This window comes from Astyanax mexicanus, chromosome 1 (genome assembly GCF_023375975.1).
Source record: "Astyanax mexicanus isolate ESR-SI-001 chromosome 1, AstMex3_surface, whole genome shotgun sequence".
Lineage (NCBI taxonomy): Eukaryota > Metazoa > Chordata > Actinopteri > Characiformes > Acestrorhamphidae > Astyanax > Astyanax mexicanus.
Genome location: NC_064408.1, coordinates 86303382 through 86331005, shown reverse-complemented (window position 1 = coordinate 86331005; position 27624 = coordinate 86303382). Strand labels below are relative to the sequence as shown.

General features: G+C 40.8%; 2 protein-coding genes across 4 annotated transcripts in view; both read right to left on the bottom strand.

Annotated features, from left to right (window-relative positions):
- The window catches only part of LOC103026136 (disks large-associated protein 2), a 160385-nt gene that overhangs the window by 61150 nt on the left and 71611 nt on the right, over positions 1–27624 (bottom strand). For all 3 annotated transcript variants that reach the window (XM_022684282.2, XM_049484965.1, XM_049484971.1), the window contains exon 2: positions 11322–12463. In XM_022684282.2, the coding sequence (XP_022540003.2) occupies positions 11322–12392 (1071 nt within the window). In that variant the 5' untranslated portion in view covers positions 12393–12463. The remainder of the gene's footprint in view (positions 1–11321; positions 12464–27624) is intronic.
- Positions 16688–22570, bottom strand: LOC125799228 (uncharacterized). The gene has a single exon (XM_049475301.1). It carries the CDS (start codon positions 22568–22570, stop codon positions 16688–16690), a length of 5883 nt encoding a protein of 1960 aa, XP_049331258.1.

Here is a 27624-nt window from a genome sequence, read left to right as displayed (position 1 = left end):
GTGTGCAGCTGGGTTTTCAGGGCAGTGTGTATTTGAGATCCAGGCTACTGCTGGCTGAAACCATCATGCTGCAACATGCCAACATCAATTGCTATCAATCGAAATAAAATGCATACGGGCCACAACTGTTCACTTCTTGGACAGCAAACAGCTTGATGACAATATATATGAAACAATATGAATACTCAAGAATCAAAAGAAATATCCAGTTAATTGGATTGGCCAGAATCAGACATACTATAAATGAATGTATCATTCTGCACAGCACATCCAGTGTCTGATAGAATACATGCTAGCATGAATTCAACTGTTCTGAAAGCCACAAAACTCGATAAAGAAAACATCTACAGGTAACACTCACACGACACCTCTGTGTGCAGCTGAAGTCATTAGAGAGCAGAAGGGGCTGTAACACAGAATAATGAATTTCTCCTAACTTTGCTTTTGTATAAAGAATATGAAGAGCTTGTTTGCTGTGTATACAGCACCAGAATTCTGTAGGATCAATAGCTCCACGCCTAACGTGTCTATATAATTTATCACAGTCACACTGTTATTGAATTCCATTATTTTTTTCATTCTTGTCTGTAACAAAGACCGGCTCTATGAACTTAATTACATGACTGATGCATACCCTGTAAGATATCACACTACCTCTTCCCAACCTAAAATGGTGATTATCATAAAAATGACAACAATATTAATTGCATGTGTTTTTCTGTGTGGTTTATAGCCTAAAAACAATAAATAAGAAAAAAATGGATGTTACTTTGGTGCCAATCAGAAATATCTGTATTGTAAATGATCCTTAGTCATAGAAAGTTTCTTGTTTATTCACTAGATGGAACAACAGAGCTGGACACCCATTAACAGCCAGTGTTGAATGCATTGTAGAATGTGTAAAACTAATGTGTCTCATGGAGGAAAAAGAATAAAGACTTTAAACACCACTAACTGGATACCCCTATTCAGAATTCATTTTTCAGCCTGTATAGTAAATAGCTGTTAGCACAGTAACACAGCAGAGCTTAAAAAATCCCACTAATTAATGTCAAAGTCAATGTAAACTATACAACATAAGCATGAACTAAACTGTACTCACACAAAAAAACATGAACAATAAATTAATAGTTAGATAAACAGCTCTTTTCAGTTCCAGTGTGGTTCTGTGGTGCTGGAATTCACAGATTCTCTCAGCTGGTGCTGGGAGTTTGACAGTGTTTTAAATGTAGCTGATTCCAAAAAGTTAATTACATTTTATCTTTAGAGATGAAATACGAATATTACAGAGTATTATAAGTAAGTATAAGTAGGTACGATACCCTGTACAATTATCGCCATCGTGCTTGGACGATCAAGCTCAAAGACAATTAGCGTTTGGTATCAGTGCCAAAAACACTGATTGATCCAACTTTAATATTTAGCCACTGAATTCATTACAGTCTTCATTACCCAAATCAGATCATTACAGCAAAATACTGTTTCAGACTTGTTTTGAAGGGAACGTAGGCCGGTGTGTGTAGGATGCGACCATAGCAACCGCACATGAGACACACACACATTAACACATCATGCATATGCAACATGCAGATGCATGATGTCTGGATCTACCAAAAAGGCAGCAGCAGCAACAGCCAGCACAGTTAATTAGGATTAAGATAACGTGATCATAACTTAATTGTGTGCTTGTGGGAAGTGAGGTTCTCTGGGGCTTTCATACTGTAAATGAAAAATGAAGTGCAGTGAATCTGATATAGACTTTAGTTGCCCTTTAATAATTTAAGACAGGAATTGTAAATGGAATTATTTAATTGACTAGTTTTAGTCAATTAAATAATATTGGTCATATAATAATGCCATTACACCAGTTTAAAGTCAAATTAAAATTTATAAGAATTACAACAAGTTTGGAAGGTGTAATTAAGTCTTTTATTTCAGATTTCTCACACTTTCTTTTTAGCTTTAGGAGGGACATGTTGCATATGAATGCCCGCTGCTTTTGTTTGGACACCGAAATGACTAGCAAGTTCTTGCTTATATTTCAGTATAGGCCGTATCATATCATTCGCACTACAAGGCGCACTTAAAATCCTTTAATTCTCCACCAAATTGCCAGTGCGTCTTTTAATCCAGTGCATCTTATGTATAAATTATACCAATCAGGTTGAAAGGAGCAGTAAAGCCACTCCGCCAAACTGCATTGGTATCCATTATATTTATATTTTATATTTTAGTCTAGTTTTAGTCAATTAAATTAAATTAAATTAATTAAATAATGTCTTTTTATGGTTGTTATGTGTTATTATATAGCAAAGATGAGCAATCTCTGTGCAAATAGCTAGCTACACATCTTATACAATCTTTGTACTTACATAAAATCCCCAGCAGACCCTCTAGCTGTTAAAAACATTAAAACACCCCAAAAAAACTGCCTTCAGGGCTTTCTGTCAAAAACGGTAAAGGTTAAAGAAAGCCTGAAAGTTTATTTTGCTTTGAGTTTGCTAGCTAATCTGTTACTCAGTATGTGCTATAGTTAACTTTAACTAAATGAATTTTGTCTCATAGCTCGAGTTCAACAGGTGTTTGTGGCCAATAAAACCAAAACACCTTAGCTAATGATCATGATCTGCACTTATTTAGACATTAAACAACACTAAAAAATAAACATGAGATTAATAAACTAGCTAATGCTAGCTAGCTAGCTAACAGAGCTAAGTTACGTGCACAGCTTGCCATATATCTGAACATGCCATTAGCTTGCCTGTTTCTGAATGTCTTGATGGTGAGACATATGCCCCATAAGGTTCACTATTTTTCCTATTGAATTTTATTCCACATTTTTCTGCACTGGAGTTTTTATCCATGGTAGGTAAAGGTATCCCATATATCATTTTTTTTTTCCAGTGAGAGGGAGAGTATGTGCTCAGAATGTGCACAGTGTTGTTCTTATGGGCATAAGGATGCCGATTGGTGTGGCAGGTTTAAAATGTTAGTGTCATATGTTCTGATCAAATTTATTACATATAATTTCCCCATTTGTCAGTCTTTGACATTTTTGTTTAGTTTTTATTAATTGACAAACAGTATAACTCATTGTTTCATAGTTTTTTTACAAATATACATTTTTATTAGTTCTCTCTTGTTTTTGTCACAAAAAATAGGTTGTCAATGAATATTTTCTGTCATAGTTTTCGTTAATGAAATCAACACTTGTTAGGACCAAAGAGCAGCTACTATTTGGGTGGTTGGTCGTTCTAAATGCTGTAATCACACATGGTTGTGGTGCTGGAGTTTCCAAAACCCTTCAATGTCGCTGCTGAACTGAGAATAGTTTACCAACCAAAAACATACAGCCAAAAGCATCCCCTTTCAATAATTGTGTCCAGTCTATTTCTGGAGTTCTGTGTGAAATGATATCAGATTGTATTTTTTTTCCTCTCTGTTTTTGTACTGTTCCAATACAAACAAAGGAATAAGCATGTGAATACCAGAGCATTTGTAATTGCAACAATGTTTTGAAAGGAGTTTTGAATTTTTTAAAAGAAGTGCAAGGGTGCCAGCAGTTATGGCCATGACTGTATGCTTCTCATAGTCCAATAAGAAATCTCTAGAAATGATTAGAGGAGTACTGCCATGTTTACTGCCAAGGACATGGGTCTGTTTTTGTTGTTGGATCATGATGGATTTCGGCTTCTAGTTAACCCCCGGGAGATCAACTACAACATTCTGTCACACCCACACTTGAGTCACACTTTCCTACCAACCCTGTGCAATAAAAGAAAAGCAAATGTGATGCAAACTTTAAAAGAGGCGGACAGACCGTCACATCAACAGACAGGTGGACACTGAGGGCTGCACAAAACTGTCACAATCGGTAAATGGTGTTAAAACACCATGCCCTAACAGCCACTGAATTTTTTCACTGGAAACACTGAGTCAGCACATCAAGCCAAACTATAATCAAACTTACACTAAGAAACAGCTACAGACTTTAACTATTAACTGTGGTTTTGATTAATTTAATTAATCAATATATAAACGGCCAACATATAAACGGCTTGTCTGTCAAAAATAGGGTAGTGCATTGCACTTTTTCTCTTATGACATGTTAGACAGCTTCCTTGTTTACAATAGGATTGATCTGGTGTTGTGACTGGCAGTAGCTCATGCTCCTTGCTTTTAGCATAAAGAGTTAATGGCACATGTGAGTCTTTGCTGAGTTAGGAAATAGAGATTTGTATGCTCCAAATTAGCAAAAGATTACACATTGAGCTTAGCCAGAGGGGATGTAATAATAAGATATGCCAGGTTCACAACAAAAAACTTTCATAGTTGTCAGATTGTTGTACCCTTTCCTCTAAACAACCTGTTTTCCTCATGAATCATTTAATGGTTGTGGTTTGCACACTATGTGAAGGATAACTGACACAGAGTCACAAATTACAAGATCTTTTACCAGGAGGAACCTGTGACGAGTCTGTCTGCTCTCCAGAATCACATGGCTGACATCCAGATATCAAATCTGCTAGATATTTGCTACAACAACCAAGCCAGTTCAGAGCAAATGGCAATTTGCATCTAATCTGAGGCTTTTGTTGGTTATTTCCATTAATATTCAGTGACAAGAAATTCGTGCCTAAATTGTGTAGTGTGAGTCTGGCATTTTGACTTGTAAAAGATGCCCACTGGAATCAAAAAGATGACAAATGAGTGAACAAACACTCTCAAACTGATGTTTGCTTTATGATGTATTCATATATTTTAGAACTAAACAAATCAGTTTAATCAGCCAAAAGATTGCACATTAGAAATTCAGGGCTATACACCCATTGGCTAGTTACAATTCTCATAGATTCATTATGCGAGATTTATTTGATTTATAACAGAAATCAGCAAAATTACATTACCAGTCCATGAGCTATAAATTAACTATGAAGTGAAAAATTTAAATCATATACATTAATGTGTTCATGCTCATTAGGGGATATAAATAAAACCATACAGTATGTTTGTGCTTGAGCTTAATAAATGTCTAATTGGTTCTGAAGACTCAATATTGTAAGACCGTGCTTCTCAATCCTGCCTTTCTGCCACTTTTATTGTTTTCCCTGTTCACAACACACCTGATTCACCTAATCAATTAATTAACAGGTCTTTTCAGAGTGTCAGTGGATGTGTAGAAGCAGGCAAACCTCTAAAATGTGCAAGGCATGTGAGTCCCACTACCAAGACTGAGAAACACCGCTGTGGAATGAGTAAGATGGGACTGAAATCAGGAAACACCAGCGGTATTTGCTCGTTGTCCTTGCCTTGATGTCACAGAAGCTAGCAGCTAAGCCTCACCGATTACTTTGTGCAGATGACTGCTCTGGCAAGTCGAGAAGATAATTAGCTGGCTTGTTTACATCTTGCTTCAAAGCTCTATCAGCAGAAGCATCTCAGACGATAATCTGCTGCATGTGCATTTCCTGCTCCCACAAGACAAGAGTAGGGATAATGTGCAGCAGTTGTGTAGCTACCAAACGAATAAAGCTTAAAGACAGTCATAAGGATAGGGGATAGTTGTGTCCTTGGCAGGGCATATTTGATGGGCTGGGGCAGTGGATAACTAGACAGGCATCATTCATTAGACTCATCGTTGTTCTGAAAGACTGGTGGTAACAGCATTAAGGATGTTAGTACCCCTGCAGCCTAAGGACTTGGCTGTAGTTCATGTGGATCATGGGTGGGATCCCAGTTGATTGAGGTTGCCACTGTGTCCTTGGAGAAGATGCTTAACTCAACATTCTCTTCAGATGAACGGTTATTGTATTTGGCAAACATAAAGGAAGTTGGACAAGGAGTGTCAACTACATGACAAAATGCAAATGCTGGTGTAAAAGTAAATCATAATAAAGCATCTCCAGTCTGCAGCATTTCTGTGCTTAAAGCAACATTATGTACCATTTTCACCTTATAAATCGAGTTGATGCATCACTGACTTGCAATAATACTGAGAACTGCAACTCTATCATTGCTACTAGGGGGGCACTATTTAATGTTGGTGAAGTGGGCAGGATGACATTTGTGAGAGCCACAAAATGCTGTGTAATCCAAGACATATTTGCCTAGAACCCTGTATTAATCCTCAAGTCCATACGCTTCTTTTACTTTCAGTGACGGTTCTGATGGTTCTCTCAGCTTGTCCAGAAATGCATGTGTAAAGCATGTCCTATAGGGATGCTCAAAGTATGAATCCACTTTCTGGCTAAAGCAGAATAGAAGTTTAAATGAATATACCCTATTGCTACGACCCTATTGCTTTTTTTTTTACTGACCAATTACTAGTTTACACCTTTCTCCTCTCCGCCACCATGTTGGTCCAGCCCAGTTGCCCTGGATTTTGGCTCTCCCCCTGCCTTCCATGTTTGGCAAGATATATAAGGATTTAAATGTTACAAGACCTGAAGTGACCACCAACAAATATTGTTATCTATTAAACTATTAAATAATTTTTTTCAGGATTAAAGTTTTTTTTATTCTTGCATGTGTGCCTCTGAAGTCTTATGAAGTGTTATATATAAATTCTCTGTAATTAATTATCAAAATGAACTTTCCATCCAGCAAATGTGCGCATGAGCTAAAATAAAATCTGACAGAAATAAATATAACTGGAGGGTTTGGTTAAGCAGCAGTGAAAAAATTTTTTTAAAAGAGAATACAGAAGTGGAGAGTCCAGCTCTATACAATTGAAAATGAATGACCAAAGTTACTGTGAAACATCAAGCAAAAACACCCATGACCCCTGTCTGACCTTCTCCTTGTAAGAAGTCACACTTCATGCTTTATGGATTTTGAGTCTGAAGTGTAGAACACACACTGTATAGCCCGCCAACAGCTGTGCACCGTGTCTTTTTATTACCCCTGCTGTATTAAATTTCAATCTCACTCTTTCTGAGTTACACACAGAACCTTGGAGCAGATGGGATTTCACAGTGGAACTAAGTGATGTGACCGAGATTGCTGGAGTTCACCACAAAACACCTTGACTGACAGCTGTAAAATTCCAGCACATGTACAGTTTGTGGTGATTTCATTTGCTGAAGGAAAATCCCTGCCTTTTTAATTGTGCCTCCCCTTCCTTAAAGCAGGAGGGTTGAGCGAGTGAGCCAGATGTTAAAGCACACCACCCAGACAGAGACGCGGCCCATTACACTTATTAATTTCTGAGGCAATCAGCTCACCTACAGGGGGAGGTGATATCGCTGCCATTTTCACACACATACAGAAGCAGTGCTGTTCTCCCGGCCCTACAGTCCTCACCGCTTCATGTCTGTGTGGGTATGTGTTACAGAATCTTAAAAGATCCGCAGAGTGCCATGTTGGAATTGGGACGTATTTTTGGGACTGCTGTGTGATGTGTTAAAGACCAACAATTTGTTTTAACTGCAAAAAAAGAAAATATGTTGTAGATCAACCAGCTACCAAAACATGTCTCAACATGTTTACTGTCAGTCCTGATGCTGTCAGTCTGCCTATTCTGGACAATTGTTCTACTAAAGACTCCATTTCCCAGCATTCTCAGCCCTTGGACTACAATGACTCTATTGATCATGTGACTTTGCAATGTTCCGCCTCGCCTTCCTACTGATTGCCTATTGCTAATTACTCATTTCTCACACCTTTATGTATCCCTATAAATAGTCCTAGTTTGGGATCAGTGTTTGTAATAGATGTGTTTTATAATCAGCGCTTGTCTCACTTTGTCCTGGCCCTGGTGACATATACTATACTAAGACATCTCAAAAAATTAGAATTAGAATAAGAAACAGAAATTTAGTTAAAAATTATGGCTTACAGCCAATGAAAACCCAAAAATCAGTTTCTCACTATTATCATTGAATAAATACGCTTCAGTGTCCAAAATGCCCGTCTCTACTATGCTACTGGTGCTGAATAATTACTCAGCCTTACCGAAGCCCAGTGATTACCTGTTCAGCAGAAAAAAGCCAGCTCACCTGTTTCCATGGCTGCAGCACACTGTTTGCATGCTGTTGTCTGTTCCTGACAACCCTGGGTGTGGAAATGGGACTCGGGGTATTGAGGTGGGTGGATTCGGAGGCTAATCTGTTATGAGGTACTACAGAAAATATAATCCTTAATGGTCCTTTAAAATATGGTTAAAATGTGTCTAAATTAATTAATACACACAAAAAAAACATGTTTTATATTTGGTATTTGGCCAAATATTAAATTTAAATAAAATTTTGTTTTCATTTTGGTGCATCCCTAATAGAAGCATAGGTTCTAATTTTAAAGACATCACTGACAATCTCCTCATGTAATATTCTCCAACACGCTTCTACTCCCAATGTTTCTACATAATGAAGAGAATGTGCTTTTGTGAGTGTGTGTGGGGAGGGGGGGGGGGGGTCTAAAATAAACTGCTAGCGCAGAGTCTTTTCTAATCACCTATAAAAAGCTGGGGGAGGAAAATGATAGTAGCTCCAGCTGGGCTTGCCTAAATTTATCTCTCAATACTGCAGTGAGCTTATCAGCATCACCAGCTCTAATTCATATAATCTTAAAATAACTGCTGATTTACGCTGCTAGTGGAGGCATGCTGTGCTCAAAGAACTGCTTCATCATTCATAACATTTTAAATCTCCCAGCAATGCAAGGTAAATCAGACGTTACAGCAACAAAGCAGCTGCTTGGCCCGGTCCTGTTCCGAATTTAACACTTTACTGCACCACTGGCATCACCTGTGCTACTCAGATCTGGTCTGCTCCCAGCAGGTACTGGCTGAGTTAATTAGGACTCGTTAGCATAATTACTCCCCCTAGAAGTTGGAGACAACGGCTGATCTCTCTTGCCAGTTTACTTTCTTCTTGTTTCACTGCCCAGAAACCTGTGTTCTACTTCTATCCTACTCCCAGAACAGAAGTTCATTAGCTCCGCCTCTGATTGTTAGTGTTTAAAGAGGAATTTCACTAAAATTGCCTGGTCCTATGTATTCAATACTTTAGGAATATATAAAAATATTAAACTTAAAATCACTGTCTAATCACATAAGTTAGTACAACAAAATCTATTACCTTAGTCCAATTCATTTCTACTATACAACTACATAAGTACAAGGACATAAGACTGACATAAGTTTCTCATTCAACAACTAGACAGCAATACAGATCTTTTTCAATGAAGCCAGAGTAGAAATCTGCTCAGAGTGCAGAACATAAATGTTTGTAAACATATCTAACTCAAACATCGTTATTTGTATTGCTCACTATTTGTAGAATGTGTAAATCTAATGTGCGCAGTGGAGGAAGCATAGTCATGACTATTAAAAACATTAGCTAGATATCTTTGTGAGAGTACATCACTCAGCCCAGTACACTATACTGGATATAAATACTATATGAGCACAAAAGCTGTTATAAAAATTCATAATCATAATTTAAACAATACTGCAGCACTTATTTGACTCTATCTGCACTAGGGGTGAAAGTGCCCGGGGTTCACAAGTGAAATCAGAGAGTGATATATCTTAGCTAAAAACATAAAAGAGTCAACTGAAAACAAGGACATCAAAACATTTATTACATCTAATAAATCTCTAGATGAATCTATTGGTAGCACAGAATTGATTCGATAACCCTCAGCTGGAAACATCATTCCTTTCATTCCTTCCAGTGCCTTCATTTTTCTTCTGTGCTGTGAAATTTAGTGAACTGCTAATCGGCAGCTATTTCATGACTCATCAATCAGCAGAGTTACAGCAGGGGAAACAATAAAGTGCGGTGCAGGGGTGCTTCAGGAATTACGAGAGACAATCTGACCTACACGAGATTCCCATGGTGGTAATAGCAGCAAATCTGACATTGTTTTCAAAGCCCAAAAGTAGTAATAAATTAACTGGCCACACTGCACTCATAACCTGTTATTATATAGAGGATAGACCTAGAGGTCTCATCTCTAGGGGTTAGATTACATATTTCCTTTTCCAAATCAAGTGGACAAAAATGAAATTAAATACAGTATTGCCTTTCCTAAGTACATTGTTGATGATGATTTTCACACCATGGGGACATCACATTGTACACTGAATATATAAAGTGCGCTGCGTTATGTACATACATATAGAAACCCTTGAAATCATGCACAGTAATTCAGCATTGCCTCTCTTTTTATTGATCTTGCATCTCAATCAATGGCTCCCAGCTGCACCGAGCAGACAGATGCTGTGTTCCTGTCATCAAAAGTGCTCTAAAATTAAAAGGCCTGTCCTGTGAATAAAAGAAGTTGTCAAGCTGGCTCTGCTCAAAGACTTGCTTAATCAATACATCAGTCAATGCACCCTGCAGAAACCCTTATACACGCATTTCATCTCTGACACCAGAAAATCCTATATGCCTAAAAACAGTTGGGAATTTGGTATACATAAACGTTATGATATTTTATTCTACTTCATTTAGACTACTTGCTGTTGGTACATTCTTCAAAAATGTATACTGTAAATTCACATAAATATAGAAGTGTATTAATGACCAGACAATAATTAGATAATTAGATAAGAAGATGATCTTTAGAGCTGGTCACCAATGATCCATATGTTGTGAGCTGCTACAGTGCTAGAGTCATAAGATTCTGCAGGTCTTCATCCAACCATTAGACGGTGATACAGACCTCACTTATGGCCACAGAAACTCAATCAAGCCAGTGTAGAAATCTGCTTCAAGAGTGCTGAACAAAAATGTTTTTTAAACATGTCTGTCTCACCTATTTGTAGAATGTGTAAACCTAATGTGCCCTGTGGAGGAATAATAAGCTTTTTAAAACCACTAACTAAATATCTTTGTGAGAGTACATTACTCAGCCCAGTAGCTTGCAAATAGAACTTTCTGAGAATGGAATCTGTCATTGCAGTTAAAATTTCCCACATGGAACTGGGAAATTCTGACATTCAAGTTTAGATGGAATGCAGCATATGTCTTACATAAAGCGTTAAACTAATAAAATTAGGCATTCCCATTTTATGAGCAACAATAGGCATGCAGTCCTGTACACTATGTCAACAAATGTCATCTCAAATTCAAAAAACAGCCAGGTTGAAGCAAGGAATTGTTCAAATCAAAACATAGCACCTCAAATTGAGTAAACTAGGATGCAACCCAACCTGCTAATTAGTAGGCTTATGACAGTGGGCCATTCATATTAGTAACAGATGCATCACTTAATACCAGCATGGAAATGGTTTCACTCCATAAAAAACAATCAGTAAAAAATGTCTGGACTGTAACAATCTGTAGCACCCAGGATTAGACAGGCATCTTACTGACCTGCAGATAATGACTGCCGCGTAGTGAAGGCTTGAGGTCATGATGGACTGAGGACTTATCCAGGTTCAGGGACGACTTTCGGTATGCCTCTTTGGCCTGACTGACAGTGAGCGTGGACCAGGAGCTTCTCTTCATGAATTTTCCCTCGGGAGCCATTGCTATGCTCTCACAGGCCGAGCACTTGACGTCGTTGTTGCTCTTGGAGGTTTTGAGCGAGTGGTCACCGAAGTGAGAGTGCACTGATTCGGGGAAGCAGTGGCCGGCGTGTTCTGCGTGGTGTCGGCCCATGATGCTGGGTGTGCGGTAGGTGCTGTCACTGTCCAGGTTATCGTCAGAGCTCCACCAGCCGCCTGATCGGTGCTTCCGTTCCTTGCTCTTGCTGCGTTTGCTGCCGTGTTTAGAGGAGTGATGGCTGCCGTGGTGGTGATGGTGCCCTCCGCTGTCCCCCTTGGTGCCGTTCATTTTGGATGAGCCCTCGAGCGAGTGAGACTTGGTGAAAAGCTTCTGGACAGAGTGCACCAGGTGACGTATTCTCCCGGGGCTCTCGCTGCGCTGTTCGCTGGTGGCCGTGGTGGAAGTGCGTTGGTACTGCAGCGTGTGGAAGCCGTCACGATGCAGAGGCAGCTGCTTCTCAAACTGGTCCAGGAGGTTGGCAGGGATGCGGTTGCTCTTGCCGCCGGCGTGGTGAGAGGAGGAGGATGCGGCGGCGATGGCGGCGGCTGAAGTGGCGGAGGTGGTGATGGTGGCACAGTCGTCTCGCGTGGCTGAGTCGTAGTACTGGGAGCTGTAGTGCATTCTAGGAAAGGTGCTGCTGGAGACGTGGTCAGCAGTAGCAACCGGGGGCAGCATCACCGGGGACATCATCATGCAGTCAGAGTGAATGGAGCTTCGGGGCGAGTAGCGGTGATGGTAGTCCATGGCGCAGCTCTCCGTGGGGCTGAGCAGGTAGGAGTGGCGGGGGTCCGAGACGTGCATGCCGTGCAGGTCGTGGGGGTGCTCACACTCCACCAGGCCGCAGGGGTGAGGCGAAAGGATCTGGTGCTGGGCACGGCTGCTGGATAAGCCCTTCATGTTCCTGGTTTGAGGGACACGTCTGTCCTCATTGAAGTGTCGGGAAGATGACCAAGGGGTAAACTGGTGGTCTGCAACAAAAAAAGACAAAAACGAGAGTCAGTGACTGAAGCATTTAAATACATATTCAGAGCAAAAGTGCAAAACAGATTTTTCAAAGCAAAAAGAGCGAAAAGCGAAGCTCCAGAAGATGGCTAATTGTGAACATTTTTCCCACTTTCCCACATTTATAAGACAAAGGGGTCTATTTCAGTGGGCAAGAGCACCACTCAGAGAATCCAACCGCAATTTATCAGAGTTGATCTGAGCATATATGGACAGAAGTGTGAAGTAGGAGGGCTACAGGCACAATGATTAATCACCCCATACTACCACACGCCCATGCACATCATTTAACAACTTCGATAATAACACGTAGGTGATAGACAGGCTTTCACAACGAGGCAACAAAGAACATGCAAAATAAAACAATGACATTAAATGAGAATCAAAAATCCTCAATAATATTTTTACAGGCGTTTAAAAATGCTATTCAGTAACACAGTCTCTGGGTCTTCAAATCTGGACCTGAATCCTTGAATTTGTGTTCCTCTATGTTTGCTAGCTATTTCAGACATCTTAAATCTTAAAAATTACACATTTATTTCATAATCTAATTAGAATCCAATATTTTTATATAAAACTGATAGTGACATGTTATGGTTATGACAGTAGCAGTGTTCAAAAATATGAAGTTATACAGAAAATAGGAAATATACAGGAGTTTGAGTTATCTTTACATAAGGTTTAAAATGGTGTCCCCAGGATTGTATTTGATCTTGTGGTTTCCTGATTTTATTGCTTTTTATAAATATATCTGATGGTGGTAAAGAACATGTGGCACACATTTTGAGCAACCACAAAATAATAGTAAAATTTGATTAAAACTTACTCTTTTTAGTTTAAATACATATTACAATGTATTCTTTCATATGGTAAAGATAGTATTCAATAAAGGCATTTAAATAAAGGTGAAATGATTATCTCATATCTGAGGACAACTTATTTTGTAGGCAAAGGAATAAGTATAATTATTAATTAGAATTATTAAATTAATAAAAATTAACCTACAAACGGTTCTTACATTTTTTCAAAGGGCCTGATTATAACCTTGATTTTTTTTATGGAAATGTTATTAATTTCCAACAGAATTAGCAGTTTTCTTAGTGGAACATGTTTTTACCAAATTATTAGTGTTAACGGGCAAAAACAGGTCTGAAAACTTCACTGACTGGTTTCAAGGTCCAGATTTGATAACCAGGGCTACAGGTTTAAAAATATCATTATTTATTCTTTATTACCTGCATGTGCACTGAGCTTTTAAATAGAAGATACTCTGCCGCTGTAAAACATAGACATATATTTTTTAGCTGTAACTAGTTTATATTTAAAAGTGGTATTTGTAACAGTTAGTCAATTTTGATTTATTTTTTTATACTAAGCAACAGCCTGATCTCAGCGACTATTTAAAACATCTGACAGCAGAGAGGGCTGGTAGCTGCAGCAGAGCAAATCCTACAGAGCCCAGTAGAGCAAAACCCCAGAGCCACGACATTCAAATCACTTGAAGTGCACAAACACAGCGTCTGCCTGTCATACAAGCAACACTGCAGGCCATGCTGTGTTCCTGCGTGTGTTCTGACTGTACTGAACTACCTACAGCCGTATGAAGAAAACAACAATTCAACAGTTTTCTGTTTCAGTCTTCTACAGAAAACAGTTATTTATGATATAAGTGTGGCAACAATCACATTCATACAGTTATTATGAGTTTTCTTTCTTCTTGTCTTTCCATGTGTGTGTGGGGTTTCCAGCATTAAATGTGGATGTGATTCTGAATCTGTAGTAGTAACTCATATTACTACTCAGGATTAGGTTGTAGGTGTCATCTGGAGCAAATCTGACATTTATGCCCACCACCTCTCTCCAGATGGAAATGAAGCTGGAGTTTCAGGCTACACTTCTGTGTAAGCCTAATTAAACTTATCCATCAATTATCCAGTATAATCAAGCAGTCTAATGTGGTTTCAATGAAGGCTTTATCTCGGGGGCATCTCTTTTAGAGAAACACCATCATAGTCAGATTCAACCAACAACAAAAGCAGTTCATTTACAGTCAAAAAAAAGCTGTAAAACTGTGTGGGTCAAACTTTTCAACAAAAAAAAATTAATTGGCATTGCTTTTCTTATGTAAATGTTTGAGTTTGATGGAAAAATAAATCCAGTGAGAACTGTGATTACAGTTGAGTGATGGGACCTGGCTGCCCTCTGCAGACTGTAACCCCTCTGCTGTGATTAGAATGACAAATAAGCTCTGTGTGACAAATTAACCAAGCGAAGCACCCACCTCTCCTCACAATTAACTACAATAGATATGTTCTATGTTCTCTATTTTACGTTCTGTGCAACCTTACAACCTATAGCATGTAAAATAAAATATTATGAACAGCACTGATTCATACATTTTATACACTTTGCTCAGTTCAAGTATTTGGGGAACAATACAATTTTACAAACAATAAACAATACAATGCAATAATTTATCATGAATCACATTCTGAAGAGTTTTCTACCTTACAATGTTAAGATCGTCACCACAGACATTCTGGATATTAATGTAACTAAAAAAAACTAAATATTTTTATTAGACATTTATTCTGGATTTTATTATTTTAAAACTCAATTCTCAGTATTATTTTATGGCTAAACCCTTCTGGGTATTATTATATAAATTAACTCTGTATATTAATGTTATTAGAAGAGGCTTCAAGTGGTCCAGCGGACTAAGGTGTTGCCATGTAGCTTGCCATCAGCTGCAGGAGCCCTGAGAGAGCACAATTGGGTAGATGGTGCTCTTTCTCCCCCCATTACTCCAAAGGGTGATGTCACTCAACAGAAGGCGTCTGTGAGCTGATGTATCAGAACCGAGTTCCTGCACTTTCCTCTGAGTGCGCTGTGATGCTACTCAGCAATGCTGCATCAGCAGCAGTTCAAAAAGAGGCGATGGCTGACTTCACATGTATCTGAGGAGGCATGTGTTAGTCTTCACCCTCCTGGTGTTGGGGCATCACTAGTGAAAGGGGGAGTCCTAATGAGTGGGTTGGGTAACTGGCCGTGTATGGGATAAAAAATATAAAATATAAAATAAAATTGTTATTGTAAAAGTTCAGTGTGGATATTAAGGTTTTAGAACTTTATTCTAGATTTTACAGGTATTATATATTTTTCCATATACTAAGTTTATTGTAATATTCTGCAGTTAAGTGTCATTTATTATTATTGAAGTTTTTGAACGGTACTGTGGACTAGAGAGAAGAGAGGAGCTGTCTGAATATGAGACAGTGAGTCTGGTAATATGACAGCTATTGGGGCTAGTGTCAGAGTTAAGCCTGTGTGGGCTAGATCAGTCAGATCGTGGAGGACTGAAATCCTCAGAGGGTCTGTCTCAGAGCGTTGTGCAGTAGGTTTGGGATGATGAATCCTGTGATTCAGAACTGTGTGTCTTCAGACAGTCTGCTTCTCCTTTCTGTAGAGCTTGATTTTGAAGAAGACACTCATTCATTCAGCTCTACAGAAGATCTGAAGGACATTTATACAATTCTGAAACACAACTAGATCTTCATGTTTTGGGCATTGTTCTGCCCTCATTAAAGAGTTCCCCTTCTTCAATTAGACAGACAGATAACTCCCATAACACACTGGTCAGATTTGTAGATTTATTAAAACTGACAGCATGCAAAGGTGTAAAACTAAATGAAGAAACAAAATAAAACACACAATCAGCATAAAATATGCAATTACTACAATATCTAATACACATATACAACCACACGGCCTACAATTAGCCTAGCAAGCTCCAAACTAGCTTAATATGTAAAAAAGACGAATGCCAAATAAACAACAATTTTTACTTTAATAAATTACAAAATATGTCGAAATATAAACATAATATATTTGTACAAACAATATCCTTCAAAAATACTCACAGACGATGCTTCTACACGTGATATCAAAAGAGGATGAGCTTGGATTCACCAGCTGCTCAATCTACCATGCCAAACTGGCCTGATTGAAAACAAATGTTCAAGGTGACTTCCTGTAAGTGTCACATGCCTACCATAAATTTTAGAACAAGACACCACCTAGTGGCAGGAGGAACAAATAGCACACAAAAAATAAACTCAGTCCAGAACACTCCCCGCCTGGTATCTAAAAAGATGCCACCTTTAACAAGGGGGGTTAAGGAACTATAAACCCTAATCAGTCTCTGGGGAGAGGAGTAGGACGACCTCTGAGACTGGCCGCAGAAAGGCCTTGCTTGATCCATCCCTTGTAGTCTTGATCTCCACCTTCCTTACCCTCCCATCTGTGCTGGGGAAGGTCCTGACGATGATGCCCATGGGCCAGTCGTTTCTCTGTAACTGGTCATTTTTCAAGAGGATGACATCCCCTTCTTTCAGATTGCATTTCTCCTTTTCCCACTTCCTGCGTCTCTGCAGAGTGGGGAGGTACTCGGTCCTCCATCGATGCCAAAAGGTGTTGGCGAGGCTTTGGACCTGCCTCCACTGCTTGCCGTAGAGGTCCTTCTCATCAAATTCACCCTTGGGAGGAGGAAGGACACTGACCTTCTGTGTGAGAAGTGTCGCTGGTGTCAGGATGAATGGGGCGTCGGGGTCTGTGGACACAGGAACCAGAGGACGGGCGTTCAGGATAGCCGAGACCTCTGCCAGTAACGTAGTCAGGACCTCATGCGTGAGCCTTGCTGAGCTGACCTTCAACAGCATCGAGTCCAGGATACGCCTTGTCAGTCCAATTAGCCGCTCCCAACTGCCCCCCATGTGCGAAGAGTGTGGTGGGTTGAAGATCCACTTACACCCATTGTCACTGAGATATCCCTGCACCTCCTTGTCGCTAGTCACAGAGTCTATCTGCAACTCCTTACAGGCCCCGACAAAGTTGGTGCCACAATCACTTCTGATCTGTTTCGCAGGCCCCCTGACTGAGAAGAACCGCCTTAGAGCATTGATGAAGCTTGAAGAGTCCATTGACTCTAGTACTTCTATATGTGTGGCCCTGGTGCTCATGCACGTAAAAAGCACAGCCCATCTTTTGTTGCTAGCCAGTCCTCCTCTGGTCCGCCGTGCTGTGACCATCCATGGTCCGAAAACGTCCACACCCACAAATGAGAAGGGAGGATCTTCGCTGAGGCGGTCCGCAGGTAAGTCGGCCATCTTTTGAGTCTCCATCTTCCTGCGTAGCCTTCTGCATGTGACGCAGTGATGAAGGATGCTGCTGATGCGCCGTTTCCCACTAATAATCCACAGGCCTGCCGCTCTCACAGCACCCTCGGTGAGGTGCCGTCCTTGGTGCTGGAACTGCTCATGATAGTGCCGGATGAGCAAAGTTGTGACATGGCTCTGCCCAGGTAGGATTACAGGACTAACCTCTCTTCCATCCAGGTTTGCCTTGGACAGGCGTCCTCCTATCCTGAGAATGCCCGCACTGTCAAGGTAAGGACACAGGCTGAGGAGTGAGCTTTGCTTAGGAATGGCTTTTCCTTCCCGAATGCATTCCAATGTCTCCGCGAAGGCATCTTGTTGGACAGCCCGAATTATGACGTTTCTCGCTTTCTCCAAGTCTTCTGTGGGACAGGGCCCTTCATGGATATGCCAACCCCTGGAGCTGTTCCCCTGTGTGAAGGAGTGGGCAACATGCATGAGCTTAGCAATCGCTCGGTTGAGTGACCGCCAGCTGGAAAACCTCTCAAAACGCACAGGGCTAAGTTTTTCGCTGGTAACCCTGTTGAAATGACAAGTGATCTGTGGGCGGACGTCCGAGTCAGAGCCAGGGTTGACCAAGTCAAAGGAACTAGGTGTAGGTTCAACTTCAGCTGACATCAACAGAAATGGTGGTCCACGCAGCCATGTGGTGTGAGCTAGGCTGCCTGCTGGGACTGCTCGAGAGCCGTGGTCAGCAGGGTTTTGGTCGGAGGGCACGTACTTCCATTGTTTAGGGCTTGTTGACCTCCTAATGCGCTGCACCCTGTTGCTCACGTAGACGTAGAATCGTCTCGATTCATTGTGAATGTAGCCTAGGACCACTTTACTATCCGAGTAAAAGGTCACGGTGCCAAAGATGGTGTCCATCTCATCTACAATTGCGTCTGCAACCTCTACCGCCAGAACCGCAGCACACAGCTCGAGCCTTGGAACTGTTGTTTCTGGACATGGAGCAAGTTTCGCCTTGCCGAATACGAAGCCAACCTCCACGTTGCCGTTCGCAGTGGTTGTCCTAACATAAGCAACAGCAGCTATAGCAGTAGTGGAAGCATCACAGAATACACACAGGTCCTTATTCCCTGCTTGGCGGAGAGAGGTGGAGGTATATTGGCGCGGGATCTTAAGCCGTTCAAGCTCCTTCAGAGAATCCCTCCACAGTTTCCAGTCTCTGTACTTTTCCTCAGGAAGAGGGGCATCCCAGTCGCATAACTCTGTGGTGAGCTCCCTCAGTATGGACCTTCCTTGGATGATTACAGGTGCAGCGAAGCCCACCGGGTCAAACAGACTATTTACTGTTGAAAGGACCCCACGTCTGGTGTAAGGCTTCTCCTCATCAGCCACTTGGAAGGTAAACACATCATCAGAAATATCCCAGCTCACCCCTAAACTTCTCTGCATGGGAGGGGGGTCTGTGCTGAGATCCAGGTCTTTCATCCCCTTAGCCAGATCGTCAGGAGGGAAGGCTCTCATCACAGCCACCCTGTTTGACATTATCTTGTGAAGCCGGAGGTTGGAGAGGGCCAGCATGTCTTGAGTATTATGAAGAAGAGTGATGGCTTCCTCTTCTGAAGGGACAGACAGAAGGCCATCGTCAACATAGAAATTCCTTTCAACAAACAGCCTGGCCTCTGTGCCATACTCCCTCTCTCCCTCTGCAGCAGCTCTTCGTAGCCCGTATGTGGCCACGGATGGTGATGGGCTATTTCCAAAAACATGTACGCGCATCCTGTACTCAATGACGTCATCATCCAGGTTATTATTGCGATGCCAGAGGAAGCGCAGAAAGTTCCGATGGTCCTCACGTACGACAAAACAATGGAACATCTGCTGGATGTCAGTCGTCACTGCCACTGGCTCCCTCCTAAACCGCAGCAGTACCCCGAGCAAACTGTTGTTCATGTTTGGGCCCGTGAGGAGAACATCATTGAGGGACACCCCTTGATGTTGTGCACTGGAGTCGAATACCACTCTCACCTTTCCAGGCTTCTGAGGATGATATACTCCGAAGAACGGTAGATACCAGCACTCCTCATCTGGTCGTAAAGGTGGTGCCACTTCAGCATGTCCATTCTCGAAGAGCTTGCTCATGAACTCAGTGAAATGCTCTCTCTTCTCCGGGTGTTTCCTAAGTGTCCTGGTGACTGTAGCGAGACGGGTCCTTGCCTGCTTGCGGTTGTTTGGCAGACGCTGGCGTGGGTTGCGGAAGGGGAGTGGAGCCTGCCAGCTGTTGTCATCACCCTGTTTCAGTTCCTTCTCCATAATTCTCAGAAAAGCAATATCTTCCATAGATGGAGCTGTTTTTTCATCGTCCTTTGTGTGACAGAAGATGGACTTCCCCATGAGTCGCGTTTTGTCATTTGGCAAGGATGGTTGTTCTAAGACAGAAGGATTCTGGAACTGGTAAGTGGGGTTGAGCTTCTCTTTGATTTCGATCTTGTTGAGACAAGGACACAGAATGCTAGGACGCCCATTCTCAAGAATGTAGGTTCTGTAGGTGTTCACAGGCGAAGGTACATGTGCACCATTAATACACACATCCCCTACTATCACCCAGCCGAGGGCTAATCGCTGGGCAAAAGGAGCATGTGGGGGGCCATTTCGCTGTTCAAGGACCTTGTGCACCTTAATCATGTCTCTTCCTAAAAGAAGTAAGACCTCAGCCTTTGGGTCAAGAGGAGGTATCTTAGAGGTTAGGAACTTCAGATGTGGATGGTACATCACAGCAGCTGGGGTGGGAATCTCCGCCCTATTATCAGGAAGTTGATCACACTCGATGAGTGTAGGCAGAGCTAGACTGGTCTTTTCATCAGCCGACTCCACGATAAACCCTCTGGCTCTGCGGCCGGCAGCCTCGGACACACCTGCACAAGTTTTAAGTGTGTAGGGCGAGGTGTTGTCGGCTATGTTGAACATCTCGAAGAACGATGACCTGGCTAGTGATCTATTACTCTGGTCATCTAGGATGGCGTACACTCTTGTCTTCTTCTCAGGTTGGTCTTTAGGATATACGTAGACCAGACTGATTTTGGCACATGACTTGGTTGTTGCGCTGTCTCCACAGACCTCTGTGCAGATTGAGGTAGTGACTGAAGCAGGAGTAGATTCCTCTCCCTCCCCGCCATGGTCTTCGGAGGGGCCGCTAGCTGGCCTTGTCAACCATGCTGCAGGGCCAGCATGAAGGGTTGCAATGTGCTTATCGCTGTTGCATTCAGAGCAGTGGATGATAGCCTTGCAGTCCTTAGCTCGGTGGAAGGTTGAGGAACAACAACGGAAGCATATGCCATTCTCCTTAAGAAAGGCCTTACGCTCGTCCAGCGGTTTCGCTCTAAAGGCTCTACACTTAGTTAGGGGGTGGGGCTTTTTATGTATAGGACACTCTTTCTTCAGGTTGTCTGAACCCATGGTCTCATTCCCCTTAGCAGGATTGTCCACCTCTGTTTTATGCACGGCTATCAGGGTTTTAGCTGACCTTGGTAAGAATTTCCCACCTCTAGGTGTTATGTTGCTGGGAGCTGTGGCAGCAAAGCTCGGATCATTCCTCATCCTTGCTTCTGCACGAATGAAGTCTGCGAACACGGAGAAGGGTGGAAAGATGACGTGGTGTTTTTCTTTATAACTCGTACCGTGCACCATCCACTTCTCCTGCAGGTTGAATGGCAATTTTTCCAGGATAGGGTTAATGCCTCGCGCTGTGTCCAGGTAAGCCAAGGCAGGCAGGAACCCATCCTCCTTGGCTGCCTGTATCTCTAGGAGAAGGTCTCCTAGTTCTCGTAGCTGCTTGGGTTCTTTATTGGAGAACTTGGGGAACCGCTCAAGCTTGTTAAAGAGAGCCGTCTCCATGGCCTCTGGTGATCCAAAGACCTCCTCTAATCTTTGCCAGACCATGTTAAGGGCCTCACGAGGGTAGTTGATACGAACTGATCTCACTCTCCTTGCATGATCTGCAGATTCCGGACCAAGCCACTTAATCAGCAGGTCAAGTTCCTCACTAGGCTTCAGACCCAGATCTTCAGTAGCGTTACGGAAGGCAGACCTCCAAGCCCAGTATTCTTCGGGTCTGTCATTGAACTTTGTGAGTCCAGCTGTAAGTAGCTCGCGGCGAGCTAAGAACCTTCCCAGCACTGAGACATTTGCACTGGATTCTCCTCCCTGTGGATAGATGTAATCCACTGTATCTTGTCTGGGAGTCCATCGGTTCTTTGGTTCAGATGCTGAGTGTGATCCGATAAATCCACCTTCTCTTTTTGGTGTGAATTGCACTGACGGCCGTTTTGAATAAGCAGCTGTTGCAGCTGGCATTGTGGCTTTCACAGACAAACGTTGACTCTCACCTTGGCTTGGCTCATGATGTATCTGATCATCATTAGAGTTGAGGTTAACAGCTGCTAAGGGACTAAAATCAGCCCTTTTATGCTGCTTTGGATCGTCTGTGCATTGATTAGATTTCACATAAGCGTACTGTTCTTGAACATATTTCTCTGTTCTCTCAGCTGAATGATAGGATGAGGCTGGGTCGACATCATGAACTCCAGTGAGCTCCCCCATAGCTGCCAAGTCCACTGCCGATTCCAATACATTAGCTTCAGCACAAGCGGCATCGGCCTCCTTCTCTTGCTGTATGGCTTCCAATGTGGCATCAAGACGGGTCTCCTCTACTTTCAGCTGAGCCTTTTTCACCTTAACATCAATCTCCCTTTGTGCATGCAATGCTCTTGCCCGAGCAGCTTCTGCCTTAGCTCGTGCTTCCAATGCAGCCAAGCTAGCTGCAGATCTCACAGAGTGCTTCGATGATTTTGATGTTTTAGATGAACGTGAACACTCTGACCTTGTTTCATAACTCCTTTCTTCTCTTGCCGACATCTTGAAACTGGTAGATGTAGAACAGGCCGGATATCTTACTCACTGTGGTAGAGATCACTGTTGAGTCAGTCTTTTTACTGTTCTGCCCTCATTAAAGAGTTCCCCTTCTTCAATTAGACAGACAGATAACTCCCATAACACACTGGTCAGATTTGTAGATTTATTAAAACTGACAGCATGCAAAGGTGTAAAACTAAATGAAGAAACAAAATAAAACACACAATCAGCATAAAATATGCAATTACTACAATATCTAATACACATATACAACCACACGGCCTACAATTAGCCTAGCAAGCTCCAAACTAGCTTAATATGTAAAAAAGACGAATGCCAAATAAACAACAATTTTTACTTTAATAAATTACAAAATATGTCGAAATATAAACATAATATATTTGTACAAACAATATCCTTCAAAAATACTCACAGACGATGCTTCTACACGTGATATCAAAAGAGGATGAGCTTGGATTCACCAGCTGCTCAATCTACCATGCCAAACTGGCCTGATTGAAAACAAATGTTCAAGGTGACTTCCTGTAAGTGTCACATGCCTACCATAAATTTTAGAACAAGACACCACCTAGTGGCAGGAGGAACAAATAGCACACAAAAAATAAACTCAGTCCAGAACAGGCATAGAGAAATAAATATAAACTTCTTCACAAGGAGTGAGGTAGCAATATTATATAATTGTTTCAATTTTAGCTTAAATGGTTCGGTTTGGTCTATCCCTGATCACTCACAAATAAATGAGTTTTTCAACAAACCATTCTTTTAAACAAGGATGCTGACACAGAGGACACACAAATGCCACAGTTAAATGCTAGATCAAGTCAACAAAGGCCATTTGATTTCCCACAGGATCAGAGAATCAGTTACATTACAATACGCAGAGTAACTCACATATTATTAATTATTAGAGATCTGTGATCTCCCCAAAGACATGAATCAGTCCATCTCTTCTTCTTCTTCTTCTTTTTCTTCTTCTTCTTCTTCTTCTTATTATTAGTAGTAGTAGTATTACTACTATTACTTTTTGTTTTTATTAGTATTATTTCCTTTATTACTATTATTACTACAGTTTATTTCATGCTGAGTAAGCCACATTCAGTGCAATGTAAATAAACAAATAAGCAAATGTCTGGTTTGCACACCTACAGCTTTTATATCAGGCTTGCCCTGTAATTTTCACTGTGGTTCATGAATGCTAATTTTGAGTGATAGCGTGTGATTTGCCACCATTAAACACAGCACATACACCACACACAGTAGCATACACCACAATCAAACAATCATCACATTATTATTATTCACATAGCATTTACAATCCGTTAATTACAAAGTTCAATGTGCTACTGTGGGATAACACTTCCCCCTAAAAACATGTTCTAAGGTATTGAATTCATCAACAGTCCAGCCTCTACACAGATTCTCTGTCTTCTCCTGCATCAAACAGATCATGGAGCAGAATCATTTATTCATAATTTTCTAACATGGGTCAGTATGGGTCGCTTTGTAACTAGTAACTGCATTACACCCATCATTACCTTAGTGTCAGAGTCAAATACTATCCACCTTTTTTCTAGAGGATGACAATACTAGTAATAAATCATACAGAGTAAGTCTTTTTATGTAGTCAGTTAGTTATAGAGTATCATAGTAATTAAAAGAGTGGAGAATTTAGCTTGAACAGCTGTGTTTTGAACACAAAACAGAAATATCTGCGTCTTGAGGAGTTCCATTTCATTTATATCCACCACCTTCCATCTTTCAGTTAAAACATCCACCCAAACACACATATGTCTGCTCTTACTATTTTATAGAGGATGAACCAACACTAGAACATCCTAATCCAGAGAAATGGGTTCTTGGTTCTCAAGCTCTGGTAAAGCAGGTGTGCTGTAAGGTTTTCTCACAGATTCTAGAACCTGAACTGTCAAATTAACTCACGCTTTAGAACCGAGTTGCCTCCACAGAGTGGTAAGAGCAGACTAACGGCTGCTTGGGTAAATGTGTTCGATTTATCTCCTTAAAAAACTCTTGGCTTCTCTTCTCTGAAAGGCAGTGGATATTAGTTAGTTAGCTAGGTTAACTAGAGAGTTAGCATCACACAGCACTCCTATCTGTCTGTGTGTTGTGCGTAAAAGCTGGTTAGCTGTGCTGTAAATAGCTGTAAACAAGGTTAAATGTTGGAATGCAAAGTACCCCTCTCAACAAATAGTGCTGCGAATACCCCCAAGGTCAACAAATAACACTGCAGTCCACCATAACCCCCACATAGTTGGTTTACATGACGTTACTGTGTGGTTACAAGATTGCTGTTATGGTATCCAAAGTGATTTCTCCAGTGTCTAATAGACATGTTAGGTTTAAAAACTCCAACAGCACTGCTGTGTCTTATCCACGTGTACCAGCACAACACACACTAACCTCATACACCACCACCATGCCAGTATCCCTCCAGTGCTGAGAATGACCCAAAACTATTTTCTTCTGGCCAAAGTGATAATATAAATAGCTCTGTTCTTTAATGTGCCAAACTGGCATTTTAACTTCTTAAATAAAATCAGTTTAAATATCAAAGCAATACATTAGGTAAGTGAGAGGTGACTGAATAGAGTCATGCATAATTACGCTGTGACATTTTCATCCACATGTAATAACAGCACTCATACAAAGTGTGAGTGTGTGCACTTACATACCATTATATCATAAAACTGCTAAAAAGATGAGCAAATAATACTAATAAACCGGCAAATCCAGAACATATGTCTGAAGCTATATCTACAAATTCCACTCTAACCTTATTCTAATCTTGAACAATTAAGTTAATTATGATTATTTATAAATGAGTGGCATGGTGACATTAGTGGATAAATACAGCTCTAAGCTTGCTTTTTAATGAACAGTTTAACTAGAAACATGTATTAATGTCAATCAAATGCCTTCAAATGCCTTTTTTTTTGTTCTCAGAGATTTTAAAGGCTTATACTGTACATTTCAACGTCTATTTAAACACAGGGTTGCATATGTATGAATACACTGTTTAATATATTTGGTATAAAGATATTACAAACTCATAAAGCAGAGTAAACATTAGCAGCAGAGAGCAGACACAGTACTCAATAAGCTGTGCTGAAATACAGCATACAAGAGTAAAATAAAGCTTTTTTTATTAGGCTCCTGTTACAGTAGGAAAGGTTCATTGAGCTCTACTGTAAAATAATCTGCAGCCTAGAATTTTATGCTGCTTTTTGGAAAAGGAAAATAATTAAATGGCTTTAAATGTTTTGTCATAACAAAGCAAATATGAGTTCATAAAGCAGGGAAATCATTAACACCAGAGAGAAAGAGAGAATTGAACTTCCTTAGGACTTTTAAACAGCCCACCTGTCACAAAGATCTAAATCCTGACTCCAGGTCAGCAAGCTAATTGAGACACTGTCAGTAAGAACTCCCTCAAATCAAGAGAAGAAACCTTGAGAGAAACTAAGGGCCCTATCTTCATGGCTTGTGCTTGCACCATTAAAATAGCAAAGACGCTTACGTATACATTTACACTGATGGGTTGTGGTGGTCTGAAAGTGAGGTGTGTTCAGGTAAATTTCTTGTGTATTGCTATCTTGGCAGCAGAAAACACAGATGTACCATTGACTGATTTGAAACCTGACAAGCACCTCAAATAACTGTCTTTTTTAAAATACATATGGAAAAAAAACGATAATTAACTAAAAATCGGGCATCCCAGAAGCATCTCCTTCATTTTTCATCTTTGGCGGACACTAATCCCAAGTAGTGCAGATTTACACAGGACAGTAGGCAGGGAGGGGCAGAGCTTACTTTGTGCACACACCCACCTAAAGTCAAATGAATGGGCTTTTTACAAATTAATAGTAAATTGTAGGAGGCTGTGATTTTTAGATGCAGTGCAGAGCAGCAAACACACAAAGTTTTTACAACAAATAAAACATTTGTTTTCTTTAGGGAGAGATCCGTTATTTTTCTCTACTATTGTAGGTTATTATTTAAGGTGCCTTTATGAATGAAGAAATTTAAGTAAAAAAAAAAAATCAAAAAATTCTTAAAATGGTTGATATATCACTGGAAGTTTAATCTAGTGTGTTTAAATCTGAAATATGAGCGTTGTTATTCTCTTAGTGCACATGCTCTGCACATGAAGCATCGTCATATTACCTTAATAAATTATAAACTATGAGTTATAACTAATTTATAATTTAACTGAGCTTCCAAACTTCAATAAATTGAACTGAACTGGATTTAATTGCAGAGCAATACTGCTACAGTACATGTTGTTCGGTTGAACTATGCTTTTTTACATGCTATACATATTGCGCTTAACCAGTCAAATTTCTTGTTTGTGTAACATATTTAGTGAAATAGAGATCCTGATTCTAATCATGATTCATTCAATCCTTAATTTTTACAGTACAGAAAAATCTTTATATTGATACACCACAGCTTAGTATCGGATTACATTTTGACTTTTGTGTATCATTACGCTCAAACTGCATCATCACCTGATACTGCACATACTGTAATACACTGTATGACAGGAAATACAAAACTGAAATAAAAAAATAATAATTCTTGGGCTTTTATAAAATGATTGTAATGGTGCATTTAATCTAATCTAAGTAATTAAATACACATACATAACAATTAGAGTGCACTCATGATTTCAGTAAGACCACGAAAGTATTTATATTGGAGAGTGTGCTAAAAAGGAAAACCCAGTCGTGCAGCAGGGAAACACCCTCTGTGCTAAATCCTCTGTTACATAACATTAAGGGGCCCATGATGCTTTGCAGTATATCAAAGAGCTTAGAGATAAGATACCCCGTTGTCATGGTAACCAGTGCGGAGCTCACCGACAACAGGATTTTCAAGGCTGTTACAGCCACTGCATGTCTCAAACTGGGAGCTTTCTCACCGCTGTGCGGCCGCTTGCCCCGGCATGCCCCGCCGACCCACTGGGCACATGTCCCGAATGTGAGAGATACTTTAAAAAGTGCGTTTCAGTCCGTGAC

Bases quoted from the DNA above. Each gene is read 5' to 3' on its own strand.
- LOC125799228 (XM_049475301.1), bottom strand. From the start codon at position 22,570: ATGTCGGCAAGAGAAGAAAGGAGTTATGAAACAAGGTCAGAGTGTTCA.